Below are 20,680 nucleotides of genomic sequence, written 5' to 3' on the forward strand. Positions count from 1 at the left end.
ATGCTTACAGTGTTATTTTTTTAAAAAAAAACAATCAGACAAAACTACAATCACTTTTTAAAAGACTTTTTAAAAAATAAAAGAAATAATAATGGGTTGGATCCAAAATTTCATTTTCACTGGCCGAAGGAATTTCTGTCAGCAGAATTCAGTTTTCCCTCCCTCTTCTCACTGAACTCCCTGAAATACTACTCCTGAAAGAGAAGGGAACCTCAGAACAGGAACAAATTGGGGATCTATGCAAACTGGGAAGGGTGTCAGCAAAAAGAAACCAGCTTCTTCCTTCCACTGATGGAAAATGAACTTCGGCTCCAACCTAATACTTTATACACTGGTATGTTTGATTACTACAGAACAGAGAGCATGCCTACCAGCAAAAAGGCTTTTGGATCCCCCAGCTACTTGTACCACATTCAGGGCTGAGAGGGTCTCAGAAAATGAAGGAACCTTTATCTATAAAGTGTAAATAAAAAAAAAAAATTCTTGATTAGAAAATGCTGCTTGCAGAAAGCAAAATTATCTATTGTCTTTGACATCTGATTGCCTCTAACCACTAATGTGGAGGTTTCAGATAGTTTACATAGTTAGCAGCTACTGTAGCTCCAATGGAAATATATTTTTAAGTATGTTTACCCATTAATGCCTTCAGAAATGAACACTGACAACACAGTCCAGTTTAATATATTTGTATATATTAATCCCACCCCCACCCCAAATTAATAATCTGAGGAATACAGGACCATGAAAAAGCCATTATCAAGTAGAGGCATTCTTTTAAACAAATGTGAAAACAAAATAAAAATATGGCCTCTAGACATCTCTAAGTGTGCTATCCAGATGCATAAATCAGTTCACTTCCAGGAAGGATCTAAAGAACTATAGTTTCCAATCAGGCACTACCTTTGCATTTCTGTCACAGAAGGTTCCCATAGCACACGGCAAAATGCTTTTGAAACTGAAGGAGTTTGAAAGGCAATTTGAGGCATGGATGTAAGGTGTCTGTCAAAAGAGAGTAGCCACTATGCATGTACCATTCCACTCTCCAATTACCACGAGTGCTCACTGCAAGAATATGTTACTCAACAGACTAATTTTAACTTACATAGCATTCCACTATCTGATTTAGCACATATGCTCATGACTGAAAGTCAATCTTTCACTTTCTTGGTAACAAATGGCATTTCTAGATAATACTAAGGTACATCTATTTACTAGTTAAATTGATACATCCTCTCTGGTCGCCTCTTTGGGTCAATAAAGTCTGCATAAGTCCTTCCACTTATGTGGTTCCAAGAGCTAATGCTTTAGGACTGGAGGTGCATAACAGGAGTAGAAAAAGAGGCCAGTAGAAATAATGCTTTTTAAAGTTGTTATCTTGCAGCCTACACACAGCAGATAGCCAATGCTATCCAAAAATAAAAAACTGATGCATGTCTGTCCTGTTATCTCATATTGTAAATTTAAGAATGTTTCAGCTTTTCTGCACTTTTGATGCTAATTCCTAAATGGGAATAGATTTCTGAATGTAGATCAGAAACTGTTTTAGGGGTTCCAACCCCCCTGCAATTTGTTGCCATAAGAAGGTGGCCTACTATACAAAACAACATGTTGAACGGATGGACATTTAATGCACTGCTCACTAAACTGCTCATTCCTCCCAATCCCTCTTCACCCATGTCAAAGACAGCACACAATGTATTAATTTTCACACAAAACCAATACCTTGGAACCTTTTAATCCTCCCAGCTGGTCTTTATCATTCAGGCCCCAAACAAAAACTTTAGTCCTTATTGTAGCTGCTGATTCCAAGCCTGCAGTCTTCTTTCTGACAAGACTAAATACACAAACAGTAAATCAGCTAGGAAGCATGGGGACATTCACTAGGATTTTAGATCTTAAGCTAAAGGATCTACCAGCCTTTCAGTTGGCACAACAAAGAGAAGCCTCTTTTGACACTTCTCCAAGGCCTCATTTGACCCTATGCCAGGGACTACAGAATTCATGTGAACAAAAGGTCACAAGGGATGGGGTGAAGTGAGGAGGGGAATCATGCCAGATTGCCTCCTCACCCTTTTCCCCCACTGGAAAGATGTACAGAATCCCACCCAACATTTATATTTGCAGTTGAAAAGAGCAAGAGTCCAGTAGCACCTTCAAAACTAACAAAATCTGCAGCAGGGCCTGAGCTTTCGTGAGCTCATTTCTTCACATACAAGTGTATCTGCTAAATAATCTGCTAAAAATACAAGTGCATCTGAAGTGAGCAGTGACTCACGAAAGATCATACCCTGCCACAAATTGTTAGTTTTTAAGATGCTATTGGACTCTTGCTCTTTTCTACTGTTACAGAAAGACTAACTCAGCTATGCATCTTGATTTATATTTGCAAATACTTCTTCAGCATTTTTTTCCTGAGTAACTAGCAGTCTATATCCAAAAGGTATCATGTGAAAGAACATAAAAATGCAATTAAATGTAGGTGCACACAAAAAGTGCTTAAGATGATGGCCTCCAAGTATAATAGAAGAAATTTTGTAAGTAAGATAGTTTGAGGAGGGATTAGTATTCTCACTTTGTTTCTGCTAAAAGAACAATATGCTAAATATTGAGAAGGCATATTCATCATATATTTGATATGTACCTTGTGGTATAGATCTGGTATTTGATACTAACTTGGCATTTTGAAAAAAACAGGTTGCTTACCTGTAACTGATGATCTTCGAGTGGTCATCTGTGCAGTCACACACATGGGTCTTGCCTTCGGCAATGGATCCTAACCTCGGAGACTCCAAAAGCTCACTTGAAGATCATCAGTTACGGGTAAGCAACCTGTTTATCTTCATTGTGGTCTCTGTACAGTCCCACAAATGGGTGATTCACAAGCTAAACACAGGAGGTGGGTGCTGGCAATTGGTGGCAAAATATAATAGTTCACATATGAGCACTCACCTGGAGCAGAATTAGTGAAAGACTGAGTGGAGGACTGCCTGGCTGAAGGAGGCGTCATGTCTAGCACAAATGTCCAGGGCATAATGAGCAACGAACGTGGACGGAGAAGACCAGGTTGCAGCAGCACAAATGTCCTCCAAGGATACTATGTGCAGAAATGCCGAAGAAATTGAGACGGCTCTAGTAGAATGAGCTCTGAGTCCGACAGGTAACGGTTGTTTAGCAGTCTCATAACACAACCGAATTGCACTAGACACCCATTTGGAAAGTCTTTCGGTGGATATCTTGGAGCCTTTATGGGGCTTACCATAGGCTACAAACAGTGTCCTTTTGGAAAGGTTGTGTATGTGCAACATAGAAGGATAAGGCTCTCTTCACATCGAGAGTATGTATATTCTTTGACCTGAGTCCTTGGGTTCTGGGAAGAAAGCTGGTAAGGAGGTGGCACTTGAAAGGTGGAAAGGGGAGACGACCTTCAGTAGAAAGGTGGGGTCCGTCCAAAGGACCACCTTGGAACTATGGAAGACAGTATAAGGAGGATCAGAGCGGAAGGCGCACAAATCACTTGCTCATTTACCTGTGGTAAGGGCAACCAAAAGGGCAGTCTTCCAAGAAAGTAAACATATGTCAACAGACACTAAGGGCTCGAAAGGAGGTTTAACATGCTGAGCTAGAACTAGAGATAAACTCCAAGCAGGAATGATGGGTTTAACTGGAGGATGTAGACATAGAAGTCCCTTGAGGAAAGCTTTAGATAAACTGTCTGACCATCAACAGGAACATGGAACAGTGAGATGGCAGATAAGTGAACCTTTAGTGAAGAGTAACTAAGTCCTGACGCTTTTAATGACAATAAGTACTGTAGAATAAAGGGGATACGAGCGATGTCAGGATTAATGTCATGAGATTGTACATATGTGGAGAAGCGTTTCCATTTGAGAAGGTAGGAACGTCTAGTGGATGGTTTCATAGCATTGAGGATAACCTGTTGCACTTCCAGGGGCAGTGTTATGGTCGGATCTTCCACGCTGTGAGGCGTAGAATCTGAGAATTGTGGTGCCATACCTGACCTTGATGTTGAGTGAGTTGGTGGGGTACCATACGGAGACTAAAGAAGCCTCGTGAACCACGGTTGTCTCGGCCACCGCGGAGTGAAGAGAATGCAGTCTGTCTGATCTCGGGCAATTTTGAGGATCGAGCGTGTGATGAGTGGAAATGGAGGGAACAGGTAATGGAGCCCTCCCATCCAAACGTGAAAAATGCATCGTTGCTCCCCCTCGCGTAGAAGTGACGACATTTGGTGTTGAGTCGTGTGGCAAAGACATCTACACTGGTGCTCCTGAAGTAACGGAAGATGTGGTGAAGATGTGCAGGGTTGAGTGATACTAGAAGCAATAGCATGACTTGAATGTCCCGTTCAAGCCGTTGAGCTGACTGAGCAGTCAGGAGCCAGTCGTCCAGGTACAGGAAGATTGTGATATCTCGAAAATGCAGAGCTGCAGCCACCACTGCCATACACTTTGTGAAAATGCGATGGGCTGTGGATAGCCTGAATGAGAGGGCTAGATATTGGAAGTGGTGGTGACCCATGGCGAATCTCAGATATTTCCGGTGTTGAGGCCCTATTGATATGTGGTAGGCATCCTGAAGATCCAGGGATGCCATCCAGGTGTTCTGGGGGATTAACGGCAGGACTGACTGAACAGAAATCATTCTGATTTTTTTGTAAGTTATCTGTTTGTTGAGTTTCCTGAGATCTAGAATTGGATGTCTGCCTCCATCTCGTTTAGGGACAAGAAAGTATTTGGAATAGAACCCTGTCTTCCAAAGGTGGAGGGGAACGGGTTCTATAGCCCCTTTGTGAAGGAGATCTAGGATTTCCTCGTGAAGAAACGGGGACGGAGGAGTTAAGATGAAACGGTGATGGTGAGGGGACAAAATGAACTCTATGGAGTTGCCTATTCGAATTATAGTGAGTACCCAGGTGTCTGTGGTGATCTTCTGCCAAGTTCTGAGAAACGGAGAAAGCCTTGTGTGGCCTGGAGAGAGCAGGAGGGGAAAGTCAAAGAGACTGTTTGGAGGGTGGTGTAGTCTTCTTGCTCGGAAGCAGGCATGTTTTTTGTTGGTAGGACCGGTAGGGTTGCTTGCCTTGGGGTCCCTTCCGACACCAGTATTCTGATTGCTTAGGGGAACATTGACGTTTCAAATAAAGGCTGTTTCCAGGACCAGGAGCAGTTGAAAGTTTGGGACTGCTGTTGCTGGGTGACACCTAGGCGTTTAGCTCACTTACGGCCATCGTCAACGGATGTAAGGACCTCATCTGTGGATGCGTGGAACAACCGTTGACCCTCAAACGGTAGATCCTCAATCTTTTGCTTGATGTCAGTCTGAAGGTTAGATGAGCAAAACCATGCATGGCGCTGAAGCGCTACTGATGATGCAAAGACCCTGGAGGACACTGCATGCAGAACTGTATTTATTTGTTGTTTACTGACTCTGGTGAGTTCTGAAACCAGTTGATGAACCAACTTTTGAGAAGCGTCTGATAAAGTTGGAATCAGGGGTGTGAATTGGTTGGCAAGGTAGAAAACATAAGCTGAAAGGTAAGCCAAATAATTATTAATCTTAGAGTTGGTGGTAGCCAGGCCATAGATCTTTCGTGCTAGGGTGTCGAGTTTACGCCCTTCCCGGTCGGGTGGAACAGGGTGTCATGAGGGTTTTGCCTTCAAAGCCGAGTGAACAATAATAGAATTGGAAGCAGTCTGAGAGAAACTTCGAATCCAGGGCATAGACTCGATAAAGGGAGTCAAACCTCCTAGGAGTAGGTGCAATGGAAACTGGTTTGTCCCAGGCTTCCTTAAGTCCCTCAAGATGTACAGGGAGCATTGGCAGTAAAGATCCAGCAGGCAGATTGGATTGCACTAAGTCATGCACCACATCAGTGACCGCCGGGGTGTCAGAGGGTAAGGTGACATTAAAAGCCTCCGCCATGGTGGAAATTAGGTTGAGATAGGCCTTAGAGCCATCGGATGGAGAAAGGCGGTTGGGGCGAGGCGTGTCGGAGCCGGGGGAGGCTGGAGAATTAGGTTGATCGGAGCCGGAGGACCTAGAACTCACCGTTTTTGAGTCGGAGTCATCTGGAGGTAGCAGAGGCTGGTTCGAAGTTATCAGATGCGCTATAGGAGCCAAGGGCATGGTTACCACCGGTGAGCGAGGGGCTCGGATCAGAGCCGAGGAAGTTGCCACGATCGGTGAATGAGGAGCTCGGTTCGGAGACCTAGGAGGCTGAGCCGAGGTGGAGGCCAAGGCTTGGAGTTGAGGTACATATGTGGGTGAAGCATGTTAACTCCTAGAGTGCCTGTACTCAACATAATCATAGTACCGAGAGTGCTGAAGCCTTTCATGCGAAGGAGATCTGGAGAAAAACCTGTAAGCCCTACAGTACCGAGGCGAAAGCAATCTCAAGGCCGAAGAATAGTCGCTACGGTAGTGGTAGTCATGGCGGAGATCCGTGCGGATGGGTGAGCGAGAACGGTGAGAAAGTTGTGTCCTGTCAAGAGGTGTCCTGTAGTCCCGAGTCGAGAATTGAGTCGACATTTCTCTATAAAGCTAGGTTGAGACTTGGGTGGATGACTCATGAAGCTCTCTATACAGGGGAGAAACCCTGACGTGTCAATATGTGCTCAGTTCTCTATACAGGGGAGAAACCCCGATGTCCCGGAATGCGTTCAGATCCAAAAGATGCCTAGGGTCCGGTTCCAGGATATCCAGAAGCAGGGAACCATGGAGCCATGGAGATCTGGATGGGATCGGAATCACATCTGCAGGTTGAGCGAGCTGGGGCATCTCAGTGATGACATCAGTGGGAGCTGTGAGTTCTGCAGGCAACAGTGTTGGAATTGTACGCTGCATCGAAGTCGAGGCCATCGAAGCCGAAGGTGCAGACTTAGTAGAAGGCTTGCTGGTCTTGGCTGAAGACTGCCAATGTTTCTTGGGCACCAAAGCAGATGAATCCAAGTGACAGCTCGACTTCTTAGACTTGTGACCAGAAGCAGATCTGTCGGACTTATGCTTTCGTAGCAATGCCACAGCAGTGGACGCAGCCGAATCTCCCTCTCTAGATGGGGGAGGCAGCGAATTGCTGGAAGTGGGCATAGCCCAGAGAGACTTTTCAAGGAGAAAGCTCTGAAGTCTGGTGGCCCTGTTCTTTCGCGCCTGCTTGCCAAAACTAGCACAATGGGTACGAGAGTCGACCCTGTGGGCTTTCCCAAGGCAGAAAAGATAGTGGGAATGACCATCAGTGGATGAGATTTTAGCTCTGCAGTGGCGGAACTTTTTAAATGTGGTTTTCCCTTCCATACACTCCGGACAAGGAGGGGGGAGGGGAAAAGAAAAGAAAAGCGCAGAATTAGGCTCCTTTTAAAAAAAAAAACAGTTAGGGACAAAATAGTAGGGAAGAAAGAATAATATGATACCACAGGAGATAAAGAGAAGAACCAGTTGAAGAGAGGAACGCAACAAGGTAGGTGTTGTCCTAGTGGCGGTTAGGAGGAAACTGAGCGGGAGGGGCGCCTTCCGCTCACTCCAGGCATGCGCAATTGGTGCCTGCTCCCCAGGGCGAGCTGGAAAGCACGCCAAAAATAATGCTCAAGCGAGCTTTTGGAGTCTCCAAGGTTAGGATCCGTTGCCGAAGGCAAGACTCATGTGTGGGACTGCACAGAGACCACGATGAAGATTGTCAGGTTCTTTAATTTCTGGCCCTCATAATTTTGGAGGAATTTTTTAAACCGGGGATTTTTAAGCCAGGGGTGTCAAACTCATTTGTTAGGAGGGCTGGATATGACATAAATGAGTCTTTGTTGGGCCAGGCCACGTATCTTATAAAATGTAATGCCAGGTAGCAGAGATATAAACTTTATAGAGGACACAGACAAACAAAGATTTTTTAAAGAAAACTTAAAATATGCTTAACATTAGCACCTTTACAATATTTTATTTATTTAACAGTCTCTGATAACTGACACCTCTTTGCTCTGAATTACTGCATCAAAATCTCAGTGCTGTAGCAATCCTGAACATGCTGTTCAGGTGTGTATCTATAACCTGCAAGCCTACTTTTGATTTACTGACATTCATTACAGTAATCTCATGCTCAATGCTCTAAGCCTAAGACCACGAAAAAACATGAAGTGCTGGGCATTGCAAGTTTTTGTACATAAACTGCTTTCTGTGCTGATTATGTACATATGAAAGCATCATGACACAGTGAGGGCTGTGTGTATGCCTCATTTTGTTTGCCATCACACATGTTCATGTACAGATGTTACATTTGGGCAGTGAGGGGCACTCAAGCTAGAGAAGGTTGCCTACCCTTCAAATACCCATCCTTTTTCAAATACAGATTTTTCCAAGATGCTGTTACAGAAGTCACATCTAGAGCTACTATTGGGGGAAAATTTGTTGATGGTTTGAATATTCCATACCTTCCAGTGTTGGCTTTATCATCTTCTTCCTCATTATCAGAAGCAAGGAATGGAACTGCAGCCAAATCTTCATCCTCTGCACGGATACGTCCCAATACGCTGAGACCATGTATTTTGCAATCTATTCCAGAACTCCTGCACTGCTTTATAGCAATCTCAATATACCTGTGATACTAAAAAGGAAAATGGCATACATTTCTATCATGGTTCTTAATACACTTAATATAGCCAATAAAGAACAGCTATAAGCCTTTACTATGACGTATCTGTGTTCCAAACAGTGCAGGAAGGCTTAATGAAACACCAAGCGTATAATGCTTACTTTCTCAAGCTTTATGCAATGAACAACTATTAAGGATGTAATTAAACTGGAAGAGCTCAAGACAGCAAAAAACTTGAACCCAGTCAAATAGTGTACCATAACGAAACCTCCACTGAATAATCAGACTACCAAACCCTCTACCATTCTTCCACTAGATGATCAGTGAAGGGATAAATGTGGTTTCTACTTTGTATAAGTTGTCCTGCGGCAGCATCTTCTAACAGTCCTGCTAGCAAAGTAAGAAGAAATGAAATGCCAACTCTTGTATAGTTATAATTTGTAGTTAATACAAGCTTCCTGTTGTGCTAGATAATGAGCTATTCATGCTGAAAGGGCTGCATAATCAGAAGAAACTGTGCACCTTTTTCACAAGCTTTTTCCATAGCCAACAGCTACATACCTCTGTGCAGTCACCAAGAAGTGGAACAGTAGTATCTGTAGGATTAATATTAATCGTCTTCAACTCTATGAGGTTGTTTAAAGAACTTCCACCTACATAACAATTAAATAAGATTCATGTAATATCTATTTTATGTACGACAGAGGGCATGTCAGTTTTCCAGTATTATATTGATAAATATATTATGAAAGATCAGTAACAAAAATTATTTTCTCTCTATTTGGCAATGACATTATTCTCATACCTGAAACCACAACCAAAGATGGCATGTAGCTGCTGTCTGCAGGATCCACTATCATTTTCAGTCTGTGCACCAGTACATCAGGGAAAATTTCCAGACGAATCCAGTGCTAAAAAATATTGATGCTATTTAATTCTCAAATTCTCTGGCATATTATGAACTACAACAACATGTGATATTTCTTAGCATTCAAGCATTTCAAGTAGTTTTAAATCAGTATCAAAACCTGCATGTCTTTTTTTAAAAAACCTACAGTTGTGAATACTTTGAACACAAGTGGTGTCAAAAAGTTAGCATTTAAAGGAAGAAATGTTTACAGTTTTGTTTTGTTTTGAACTTGCCTTTCCTTGGGAGCCAGAAGACTGCCAACATTGCTCGCTACCATCAATCAAACGTGAGGCCTGATTCACAGAAGATGACACGTTCAAATTTTTAACAATTCTTGACCAATCATCTAGTAGCATCCCTCGCTGGCTACTGTGACGTCTCTTCAGCTGCTTTCCGGAACGGCCACAAAATACTGGAGATTGACCTTTTGCAAGGAGTTAGCATTGAAAGTTTACAGCTGTGAACTCAGCAGTGAGTAAAAACAAAGGCAAGTTCTGAAATCCACAGAATCTGATCTGGAAAGGAACTAATACAGAATCTTTATGCCTCAATCAACCCCAAGTCAACTAAGCCTGACAGAGAAGGTATCAAAGCTTTGGGGCAGGCACTGGCAGATTGAAGCTAGACTATGATTTTTAAAATGTAATCTAAATCCTAAAGATGTGCAAACATTACCTATTTCAGAAATCTTGTAGGAGATATTTTTATTAGGTACTCATTTAAATTTCAAACTGAGCAAAGCAACAGCTTCAGACTCACCAGGGGCTGTCTTTGCAGTCAGAGAGCCTGGGAAGAAGTTCATACCTGGCTCCCCGGCAGTGGCTCACAGGTAGCAGTGATTGGGCCAGGGCTCCAAGACAAGAACCAAGGAGCAGCAGGCCAATTGAGTGGGGGAGGGCACCCTGAGTGGGCCAGGAGGCCCAAGGCTTCACTGGTGTCCACTCCCAGAAGGAGCCATTGGGAGGGACGGTGGCTCAGTGATAGAGCATCTGCTTGGGAAGCAGAAGGTCCCAGGTTCAATCCCTGGCATCTCCAAAAAGGGTCCAGCAAATAGGTGTGAAAAGCCTCAGCTTGAGACCCTGGAGAGCCGCTGCCAGTCTGAGAAAACAATACTGACTTAGATGGACCAAGGGTCTGATTCAGTATAAGGCAGCTTCATATGTTCATATGTTCATTACCGGAGGACCACCCCATTAGATGTTCTATATTTAGGAGCTACAACATTTCTCTAATTCCATTATAGGCTGCTGCATTAGTACCAAAGAAAAACACATTTTAAAGAAGTCTAAATATAATGGGTTGGTTCAGAGGTAACATGAAACCATGGTTTAATAACCCTACCGTAGTAAATTGCAGGCAATGGCAAAAAAACCCACCTCTGTTTTTCCCTTCCCTTGAAAACCGTATGAAGATGCCTGCAACTTGACAGCTCTTTCCACCAGTAAACTGATCATTCAACACTACATTGATGGGAGTTAGTTCAGGTATTTTGACACTGGTTTAACCTACCATAATTAGTCTCAACTACAATTTCATCTTACATGGGGATGTGGTACTCTGGTTTTATCCTGCTTATGCTTGTGCATGCCCCACCTATAGAGGTACGTGATAACAATGGCTCAAAAACAAAACCACTCTTTGCCCTCAGCCAGCTCTCACTGAACGTCAAAGCTGCTTCTCACCCTCAGCCTGAGTCTGCCTGGCAACAGTCTCCTGTCGCTGCAACCACCTCCACTACCTTTTAAAGACGCACAATGTGGCAAGCTCCTTCCATGCATCTTAAATGGAAAACAACAGTGTCAACAGCAGTGTTGATAGTTCCCTGTATATTTAACTGCGTGTATATTTAAATGTTACAGCAACAAAGCTGTTTGCACAGGCATCCTACTCACCTTTTTTACACTAAAATGGTTGGGGAGGTTGTAAGGAGGAAAAGCAAACTTGCTACCTTTCAGTCTCTACTGAAGTAAAGCTACCCCCATCCTCTAAGCTGCAGAGTCTTCTGAGCAAAAATTCTACTTTGTAAGCTACTGGCATTAAAGTTGTGAGCTATTGCATAAATTATTGTACTCTGGAGTCATCCTTCCTGAGCTAAGACAAAAATGTGAGCTGGAGGCTAAAAATCTCCGAGTTAGCTTACACTAACTCAGCTTAGAGGGAACACTGACCCTCATCTAAGTTAGTATGCACCACTATGACTGCTTTCTCCATTCAGTAAAGCACATTTCACCTTTTTAACACATGGGGAAAGATGTGGGTTCTTTCAGAAGCTTTGTTGGGATTTTGGACTTTGCATGTGAACACTGTAAGCTTGTGGTTGATTTCTGGGGAGTAAAAAGTCTTCTAGGGTATGACAGTGTCATGGTCTGGTGTAGTGGTTAAGTGCGTGGACTCTTATCTGGGAGAACTGGGTTTGATTCCCCACTCCTCCACTTGCACCTGCTGGAATGGCCTTGGGTTAACCATAGCTATCACAGGAGTGGTCCTTGAAAGGGCAGCTGCTGTGAGAGCCCTCTCAGCCCGCCCACCTCACAAGGTGTCTGTTGTGGGGGGGAGAAGATATAGGAGATTGTAAACTGCTCTGAGTCTCTGATTCAGAGAGAAGGGCGGGGTATACATCTGCAGTCTTCTTCTTCTTCAGTTGATGGGTGAACGGATACAGCATCTGTTTCAAGTGCAAGTACGGCACAGGGCAGAGACAAGGAACTTGATTAGTTTTTTTGTGGGTAGGTAAGGCACTGAAATTGGCAGCAGCAGGTTGTTTTCCTGAGTTTTTACTGAGAACAGTTAAAGAGAAAGCCTATTAGCTTTTTTCACTAGTCTATGAACAGGGGTATGTGCCTTAACAATTACCACTCTGAAACTAACCAAAGTTCCCCTAATCTTGTGTTGCCATTGCCAATAGTGAGTAGGTGATCATGGCTTTGCTCACAGCTGGCCACTGCAAAGCAGGCTGGGATAGCAACTGGGTTGGGAGGGGGGAAGAAAAGAATGACAATACTGAAACCAGGATTTGCCAAAACAAGACATGATTCACTGATTATGAGTGGGCCAAATTCTAGTTTCACTAAGCACAAATGAGGCATGGTTTCATATTAAGTCTGGAATGACCCAATAAATTGACATGGACTAATTTGTTTGGAGGTTTGCAGCTCTGAGTTGCACAGTTATGTATAGGAAGAATTCTGAGCAACTAGAAAGTTTGCTAGAGTCAATATATACAAACAAGGAGCAGTTTTAGGGGAAAGATTTTCATAAAATTTATTTACTTATTTCTTAGATTTTGGGGGGTGCTACCATTCACATGAAGGGTCTTATGGTGACTTACAACAACCAATAAGGTAAAAACAACATAAAAATACAAATAATTATAAAATACTAACATTAAAACATTAAAAATAGGTTACCATACCAGTCTACTAAAACAGTTATAAATAAATGGCTCCTCCATCAGCAGTTTCAGAGTTAAAATTATAACCAAAATATACCTGGTTCATTTATTCTGCCAAAAGTATGCCGTGTGTTATGTTTTCTGTTTTTGAAACAGGTTTCACAGAAATCAAAATCATCACAGTTTCTGCATTTAAACCTAGGTCCATTGATCGGGAACATCTGACAGCCATCACACCTAATTTTAACAAAAAGAAATATTCTATCATCTATTACATTAAAATTCATAACAATATATTACAAGCATCTCTATTCACAAGTCTCGTTATGACAAAGGCTCACCAGATTTCACCCTATAGGCAACTTCAAGCAAAGTTTTATGCTATATAGCTTTAGAAAAGAAAATTTATTAAAAGTAGGAAAAACGTCTAAATGTTTTTTTAAAAAAAACTTACGTAACTCCTGGATGAATACTGGGAACCAGTTCCATTTCTGATAATAGCCCAGTCCAATGAGACTGCTGAGGAAAGTCAACGATGACATCCTTACCATTGGCACTAAAGGCTGTGAGGAAAGGTATGAAAACTACAATTAACTCTGAAGAAGGGATATAAGCACAACCAAATCATTCTGAGATGCTGGTATTTGGTACACAGGTTTCAAATGAGTGATTGTAATATGTAAAAGATTAATGTTACATATGTAAGAAATTACTTTTACATATGTATAAGAAACAGCTTAATTGAATCATGAGTAGCACAGAGATTTAACACTATCCTTAACTTGCATATGTTACACATGGTAAAACAACTATATCTTAAACACCTAACTATAATCATGTCTTCTTAGAGATAAAAACTGTGAGGCAGACATTACAACTCAAAATACATAAGGAGGAATTGTTTGAAAGCTCCCTGCAAACTAACTCACCCCTCCACTGTACATTTGGGAAGTTAAAATAATTGGGTGAAAGATTTCTCCAGAGAGGAAGCCATAACAAAACAATGGAATACTTGTCTAGTGTAATTTCGAACAAGATATTTTGTTCAGATATACTGAATGTTTAAGGTAGAATATAAAGTGAACTGTTCATTATATAGCACCTATCATACACTTCTTCCAAACGATGACTCAACAGAACAATGGCAAAATCCAGTCTTGCACATATCTGATCCCACCAACATTTTATTTCAATAATTACCTTTTACAACTCCCACACTCCTGTGGGTAACAGATCCCCACTTGTACTTGGGAGTAGTTACAGAAGTTTTTACACGTACTTTATCACCAATCTTTATGTGAGAAGGAGAGCTCTGTGGTGGAAACCCTAAAATTAAACAAGAACAAGATTAATTTGCTTGGATTATGAATATGTGAAGATATTATTACAGTAATAAAACCCTCAGCTTACCTATAAGCTCAACATGGATATATCTAACCCAGTATGTGCCACCTTTTTGTTGCCAGTCACACTGAACATTGAGGTCATGCAGTCCATCGCGGTCCAACTTAATAACTTTGCCCACATCACCTTCGCAAACTTCCTCATATGTCCTGCAGCACCTAACCATCATCCCCACCTATGGGAGGGAAAGACTCAGTTTCAGCACACTTGAACTTTCAGCAAAGCTCAGGAGTAAACAAGGAAACATGATAAATAAAGTTTCCTTTACAACAAATTGCTATTATTTAGGAGAAGTTATTATTGGATAACACATTTGTCAAAAGTGCACCTGCACTTTTAGCATATACTTATCTATGGAACAGGTGCATGTTCTGGTATCAAAGCAGGAATGAAGAGGTATTAATCTGACAACTGGACAATACTACCACTGCACTGAGAGGGTGAACAAAGGACATAAAGCGAAGAGAAGATTATCTGGGCTGATTATTCCTCAGTATAACTAGAAGCTGCACTAAGCAAAGTGACAACAAATGCAGCAGCAAGGATGGAGGAATGAGCAACATAAGCCGGCTTTTATCTTGGCAGTTATCAAAGCAATCCATAACTTCTAGAGCTGTTCTCGCACAGGTCTTCCCTTGACAGTATTTCTACTCCAACATCATAAACCCCTGCAAACAGGAAATAGCACCATTCAATGCGTGCTTCACAGCCAAGCTTACCTGAATGTTTTCTCGCACATACACAGCATAATCGTCATTACTTAAGAAATCAGCTCGTTTCTTGTAAGTTTGGCTTTCAGTTACAACAGCGCCAATGGACTGTAAGAAAGAAAGAAAAAAAAAAAACCTCCCATAATCACAATCTCTCCATTATTAGCATAAAATGTATTGCACAGTTCTGTTGACCCAAAGGTTAAGAAAATACTGGCTATGCGGGCTTTTTTTTTTTTTTTAAATGATTTCTATCTCCAGCATTTACCACAGGATATGCAGCTTCTGCTTCTTCAACATCTTCCACTACCTCTTCATCTGAATATTCGTCGGATACTGTGTCAGCATCTGAGAGATCAGTAATCTGAACATCAGGGTGGTCTAAAAGCCAGCCCACCAAAGCTTCCACCCCTAGAACAGAACAAGGCAGATATGGCTGTCAACAACATTATCATTTTGACATTCAGAACAGAGTTCCTAGTGCCCCTTTTTGTGTTTTGTTCAACTGAAGCCTTAGGTGCTTCAATTCACTCTCTGGATTTTCAAAGCTACTGGCCTACCAACAATATTGAACCCTGCTTTACTAATCAGCTTCTGTTTAATCCCACATCTCTAAACTCCACCTAGCCTTCAATCATCATCCAATCATCAAAAAATCATCATCAAAAAACTCAATTTTTCTACAGAAATCTCTCTGCTCCTACACTTTCATTTTACATTTCTGAATCTCAAGCATTTTGATGTGTTAAGGATGCAAACCTGGAAAGATCTTCAACATCTTTTCCTCTTGTTCCTAGACAGAGATTTTGGAAATCTGGAGTTTAAAATCCTTTCATTCCTCTGAGCCTATCCTCTATATCCTGAAGGTGAGATGCTCCACTAAAAATCAAGAAACTCCATCTCCTCAAAATCTCTATGACAACTATATGGAACCATCACAACTTCACTACTGTCCTCATGCTTACTACTCTATTATTCAACTAAGGCTGTCAAGTACACAGGAATTTCATCAATTTCTTGTTTAGCACTGAAATATGAAATACCTGGTAACCCAGAGGCAGTTCCAGAAGTTCCTGAAAGCGATTTAAGTGCAAATTCAATGTTCTTCCTGGGAAATCCCATTTCCATAAGTTGTACTACAATTGGAAGTGGTGGAATAGGAGACACTTTACGTTTCTTCACTTTTGCAGGTCTAATATGCTGGACTGTAACAGGGGTAGTAGCTTCACTGGAGCTACATTCCTCAAATACTGGAGTTGAAGGATGTGCAGACTCTACAGCAAGATACTGACACACAGCCAGTGCAGCAGCCTAACAGAAGACACAGACATCTTCTATGTAACTGAAATATGTTCAGAATGCAACATGACCAGCATTTTGTATTTAACCAATGTATCATTAGATTAGAATAATCAGAATATCCACAGAACAAAATTCAAAATTAGTGTCCTAAGGAACACTATTTAACAAAATTAATTCCATTTAAAATTTGCTGCATTTTCTCCATGTAATTTGTTTATATTGGTAACTTTTTTATTAATAACATACTAAGATAAATAAGCTATCAAGTACAGAAAACATTACTGCTATTTTAATAGCCTACAATGCCAAATAGCTCTTGAAAAACAAACCTATATGACTTTTCATGTATCCTTAGCAGAGGAGACGAACAATCGTAAATATATTGTGTTTTAATATATACAGGTCCAATGAAGCCCCATCCCTCTGTGAGCAATTTTCATATATCACTCGTCCAGCTTCAGTCCCTCTCACTATGTCCTAACATGCCTGATGATCCCTCAACAAACAGGACCAACTTTTCAGGAAATTAAGAGGACTGTAACAGCAGATGGAGGTGAAAAGAATCCATTCTACAACCCAAGCTCTGGTTGCAATTCTTAGGATCAAACGAATAATAACTAAAAGATGTCTTCTTAGAAACTTCTTTAAGAGCGTTCATTCACAATACAAAAGACCCTCCTTGTAATCTATGCAGACAACTAGAAGTTTTCTCATAGTCAAAATAAAGTTCAAACTTTCAAGCAAAGAACAATACCACTCAAGAACAATACAATTCATTCATATGAACAGAACTAAAGGGAATAAAGGTAAGCTATTTACCTCAAGCTCTTGCTTATCAAAAATTGCTTTCACAGGTGATGGCTGTGTCGCTGCTGTTAGTAATTGTTGCAAGAGGATCATGGGAGGTTGAGGGCCTTCTGGAGACATGTCTCCTATATCAGGTGATGCTACTGCACCATCATCTTAAGCCAATAAAAACAGATGTTAGTTGTACAGGCTACCATACAGAAAAGAAAAACAAAAACCTTTCAAATTACCACAGTGTGCATTTGTTCATGTCTTGTTTTGCATGGAAGTAATATTTCAAGGAAAGGAATTATAAGAACCTTTCCCTGAATTTCAAAAACAGAACTTTATGGCAAGAAGTTTAACACTGCATATAGAAGCAGGGGAGTTGCATGAGGGCCTAATTGATTGCCAATTACACACAGAATCTCGTAACAAACTTTTATCCTTATATTCTGACCTATTTAGAAATCAACATAGTACAGTTCGATATCTGCTTAATGATACTTTCACAGAAACCACTTATATGGTAGCTAAATTTTTAGCAGAAGCAGCTGTTCTTAGACACAGGCTTTTCATATGAATTGTTCTTTTGGATGAATTTTAATTGCTGGAAGTGTATGTTGCAATGTACTCTTTTTTAATACTGTTATGCCATTAAAGGTATTTTGATTGATTGACTGATTGAGTTTAACATTGAAAAAGAAAAAAGCACTGTGGCAGAATCAGACAAGACGAACCCCAAGGAAAACACTCAGGCTCATACTAGAACTCAGGTTCATACTTTACATACTAGTAGAAAGTTTGAGTCCAGTAGCACCTTTCATGTGAATGCACACTTCATTGTTGGTCTTAAAGATGCTACTGGACCCAAACTTTGTTCTGTCACCTCAGACCCACACAGCTACCTACCTGAATCTAAACTGACTAATAACATTTAGATTTAAGATTCTAATTTAATTTTTTTTATTATTATTTTTAAATCCTCAGAAAGCTTTTTATGGAGCCACCTTGACTCCTTTAGGCTTCTCCCATTGTTTCTTCTAATTGGAATAATTTTTGATTGTGCCTTCAATATGTCACTTTTAAGAAACTCCCACCTCTCTTGAATTCTCTTCTCAAGTATTTCTGGCTATGGTATTTTACCCAGCATAACTTTGTCAGAATTTGCTTTCCTTAAGTCCAATCTATTTGTCTGACTACATACACCTTTTTCCCTTCCCCAAGACTGTAAATTCCAAAATGACATGGTCACTACTAGCCAGAGTCCTTTCACCTCATCAACCAGTTCTTCCTTGTTGGTGAGAATCAAGTTCAAGATAGCATTTTCTAGAAAATGAAGTTGTCAGCAAGAGACGACAGAAATTTGTCTGACCTTGCAATCTCCTATGACCACCATGTACCATCTCTTTGAGAACTTTGTAATCTGTTCATCCAGTCGTCTGCCTGGCTTGGTGGTCTACAGCAGACCACCATCACAATATCACTATTGTTTCTTACTCCTTTTATTTTACACTGGCTAGTATGCTTTAAACTATACAGTTTCCCTTGCATGTTCTTTAGCTGGATGATGTGGACTCCAGCAACAGAACACTACTGAAGCCATTCTTCAATGGAAACCTATGTGCCTCTCTTACTATTTTCAATATGAGCAGCAGGTATAGGTCCGTTCTGGATAAGTAAAGGTATATATAGCTCCTTCTAACAAGCCCATTATGGGCAAAACTCAGACTGTCCTGTTTTTTTCTGAGCCTTGCAGGAATGTCACGGTGGCTTTTACTGTACATTATATAATAAGGCTACATCAATTTCTTCTATCTCTACAGAACCACAAAACAAATCAGATTTCATCTGAAGAGGCACAACAGTTTTGTCTACCTGTCTGTCTCAAGACATAGCCTATATATGAATTGTCTGTATATCTTAAGAGATTTAGTTAAACAACAGACTTATTCACAATCAATACTCCTAACTACTAATGAAATCACTTACTTGCATTCACAGTTTCTTTTTTAAAAATCTAAGCATAGTACAACAATTGTTTGCTGGGGATGATAATGCTCAAGTACATTCACCACAGCCAAACTATTATTCTGACTGTAGAGAAAGGAGAGATCTGGGCCCTTACCCACTAATCTTTTTTTTTTCCTTTCTCAATAGGACGTTTCAGTTTTGATTAATCTGCCATTTCAGTCATTTAAAATGGAAAATTATTTTAGTTTTGTCATGAAGAAAAGAGGACTATATTGAGCAGAAGATATTACCTGTTGGAACTGAGCCAGTCTCTTGCACTGCAGGTTGAGATAAGATTTGCCTTAATTTATCCTGGTGAGAAAGCAGAGCTCGACCTGCTTTTAGTATGTATAATTTTAACTGCTGGCATCTCAACAGATCCAAATCTATTTGGCCTGTTCAAGACATATTATAGGTATATCAGTACAACAAATGAGCATGCACTAGTTAATTTACCATCAGATACCGAATACATTTTAGTTCATAGTCAAAGAGCTTAAAAGGAAGCCTGAAAACTGAAAGATGGAACAGATAAGCACAAATGGTACTTCAATTGTTTCCAGAAGAAAATTGTTTTGTCAGATACTGACATCTAGCTCTTTTACTGCAGATTAATACATCTACCTTCTGAAACTGAGAACAATGAGAAGACATACCTGAAAGACCCTGATTGGGAGATTTCATCCTATGTTTTTCTACTTTACTTCCAGCCAAGTTTACCAACTGAGCCCAAACAGATAGCATGGGTTCAGTGAACGGCAAGTTATTCACATTAAAAGGAATCACAGGAAGCTAGAAAGAAAAGTGCATATGTTTATAATTTGGTTCCTTTTGCTTAGCGAGCAAATTGTGTCCTACTTTGCTTTTACAACCTGGAAACCATCGCTAACATTTCTAGAAATGTATAAAGCAAAGCATCAAGCCAAGTTGAAGAAGAAAAGGCAGCAGATGGGTGAAAACACTTAAGATTCTTCTCTCCAGTTAAAGATTGAAGGGTTGTATTTGTGGAAGACTGACATTTTAAGAAAAGTTGTTCTTCCTTTCACATTCCTGTCAAAAGACATGACATAAATGCAAACTTACTGGTTTAAGCTGACTAAGAGGACAGATTCTACATGTTCGCATATCACAAAATTGCACTGTGATTTTCCCTTTTGGGGTGATTCTCGTCACCGTGCCTTCTCCAAATTCATCATGAACTACTTGGCCACCTAACCGCAAGCGACTGTCTATTCCACCAATCACAGCCAGGACAGCCATTAGACCTCCTACTTCTGGATTCTCAGAGTCTGGAAAGAAGTCTTCCAGCACAGCCTAGTAGTGAGGAAGGAGAACAGTGGAATTAACTGTGGGGTGGACTTTACATTGTCATATACACAAGTACAATTTTTAAAATACAATTTGAAAAACAAAAGGTATATTTTAATTTAAAGCCAATTTAACACTGACTAAAACAATCGTTTTACAGAAAGGATCTGTAATACATTAAAATAAAAGGATGCTTTATTGATTTAACAAGTTACTTGTTTTAAATTTTAAAAATTGAGTTTATTTTGAAAATGCCAGAACTA

The 20,680-nt window shown here is 40.7% G+C and overlaps 1 protein-coding gene across 5 annotated transcripts in view; it reads right to left on the bottom strand.

Annotated features, from left to right (window-relative positions):
- The window catches only part of LOC132568251 (E3 ubiquitin-protein ligase HERC2), a 130,742-nt gene that overhangs the window by 47,983 nt on the left and 62,079 nt on the right, over positions 1-20,680 (bottom strand). For all 5 annotated transcript variants that reach the window (XM_060233872.1, XM_060233876.1, XM_060233875.1 and 2 more), the window contains 17 exons: positions 20,193-20,423; positions 19,766-19,901; positions 19,361-19,504; positions 17,130-17,272; positions 16,052-16,319; positions 15,277-15,419; positions 15,018-15,116; positions 14,305-14,473; positions 14,095-14,220; positions 13,349-13,457; positions 12,992-13,131; positions 9,737-9,927; positions 9,399-9,504; positions 9,155-9,246; positions 8,433-8,605; positions 1,723-1,834; positions 372-453 (listed from right to left, as the gene is read on the bottom strand). In XM_060233872.1, coding sequence (XP_060089855.1) covers positions 372-453; positions 1,723-1,834; positions 8,433-8,605; positions 9,155-9,246; positions 9,399-9,504; positions 9,737-9,927; positions 12,992-13,131; positions 13,349-13,457; positions 14,095-14,220; positions 14,305-14,473; positions 15,018-15,116; positions 15,277-15,419; positions 16,052-16,319; positions 17,130-17,272; positions 19,361-19,504; positions 19,766-19,901; positions 20,193-20,423 — 2,464 coding nt within the window. The remainder of the gene's footprint in view (positions 1-371; positions 454-1,722; positions 1,835-8,432; positions 8,606-9,154; positions 9,247-9,398; positions 9,505-9,736; positions 9,928-12,991; positions 13,132-13,348; positions 13,458-14,094; positions 14,221-14,304; positions 14,474-15,017; positions 15,117-15,276; positions 15,420-16,051; positions 16,320-17,129; positions 17,273-19,360; positions 19,505-19,765; positions 19,902-20,192; positions 20,424-20,680) is intronic.

The sequence above is a fragment of the Heteronotia binoei genome, chromosome 3 (genome assembly GCF_032191835.1).
Source record: "Heteronotia binoei isolate CCM8104 ecotype False Entrance Well chromosome 3, APGP_CSIRO_Hbin_v1, whole genome shotgun sequence".
NCBI lineage: Eukaryota > Metazoa > Chordata > Lepidosauria > Squamata > Gekkonidae > Heteronotia > Heteronotia binoei.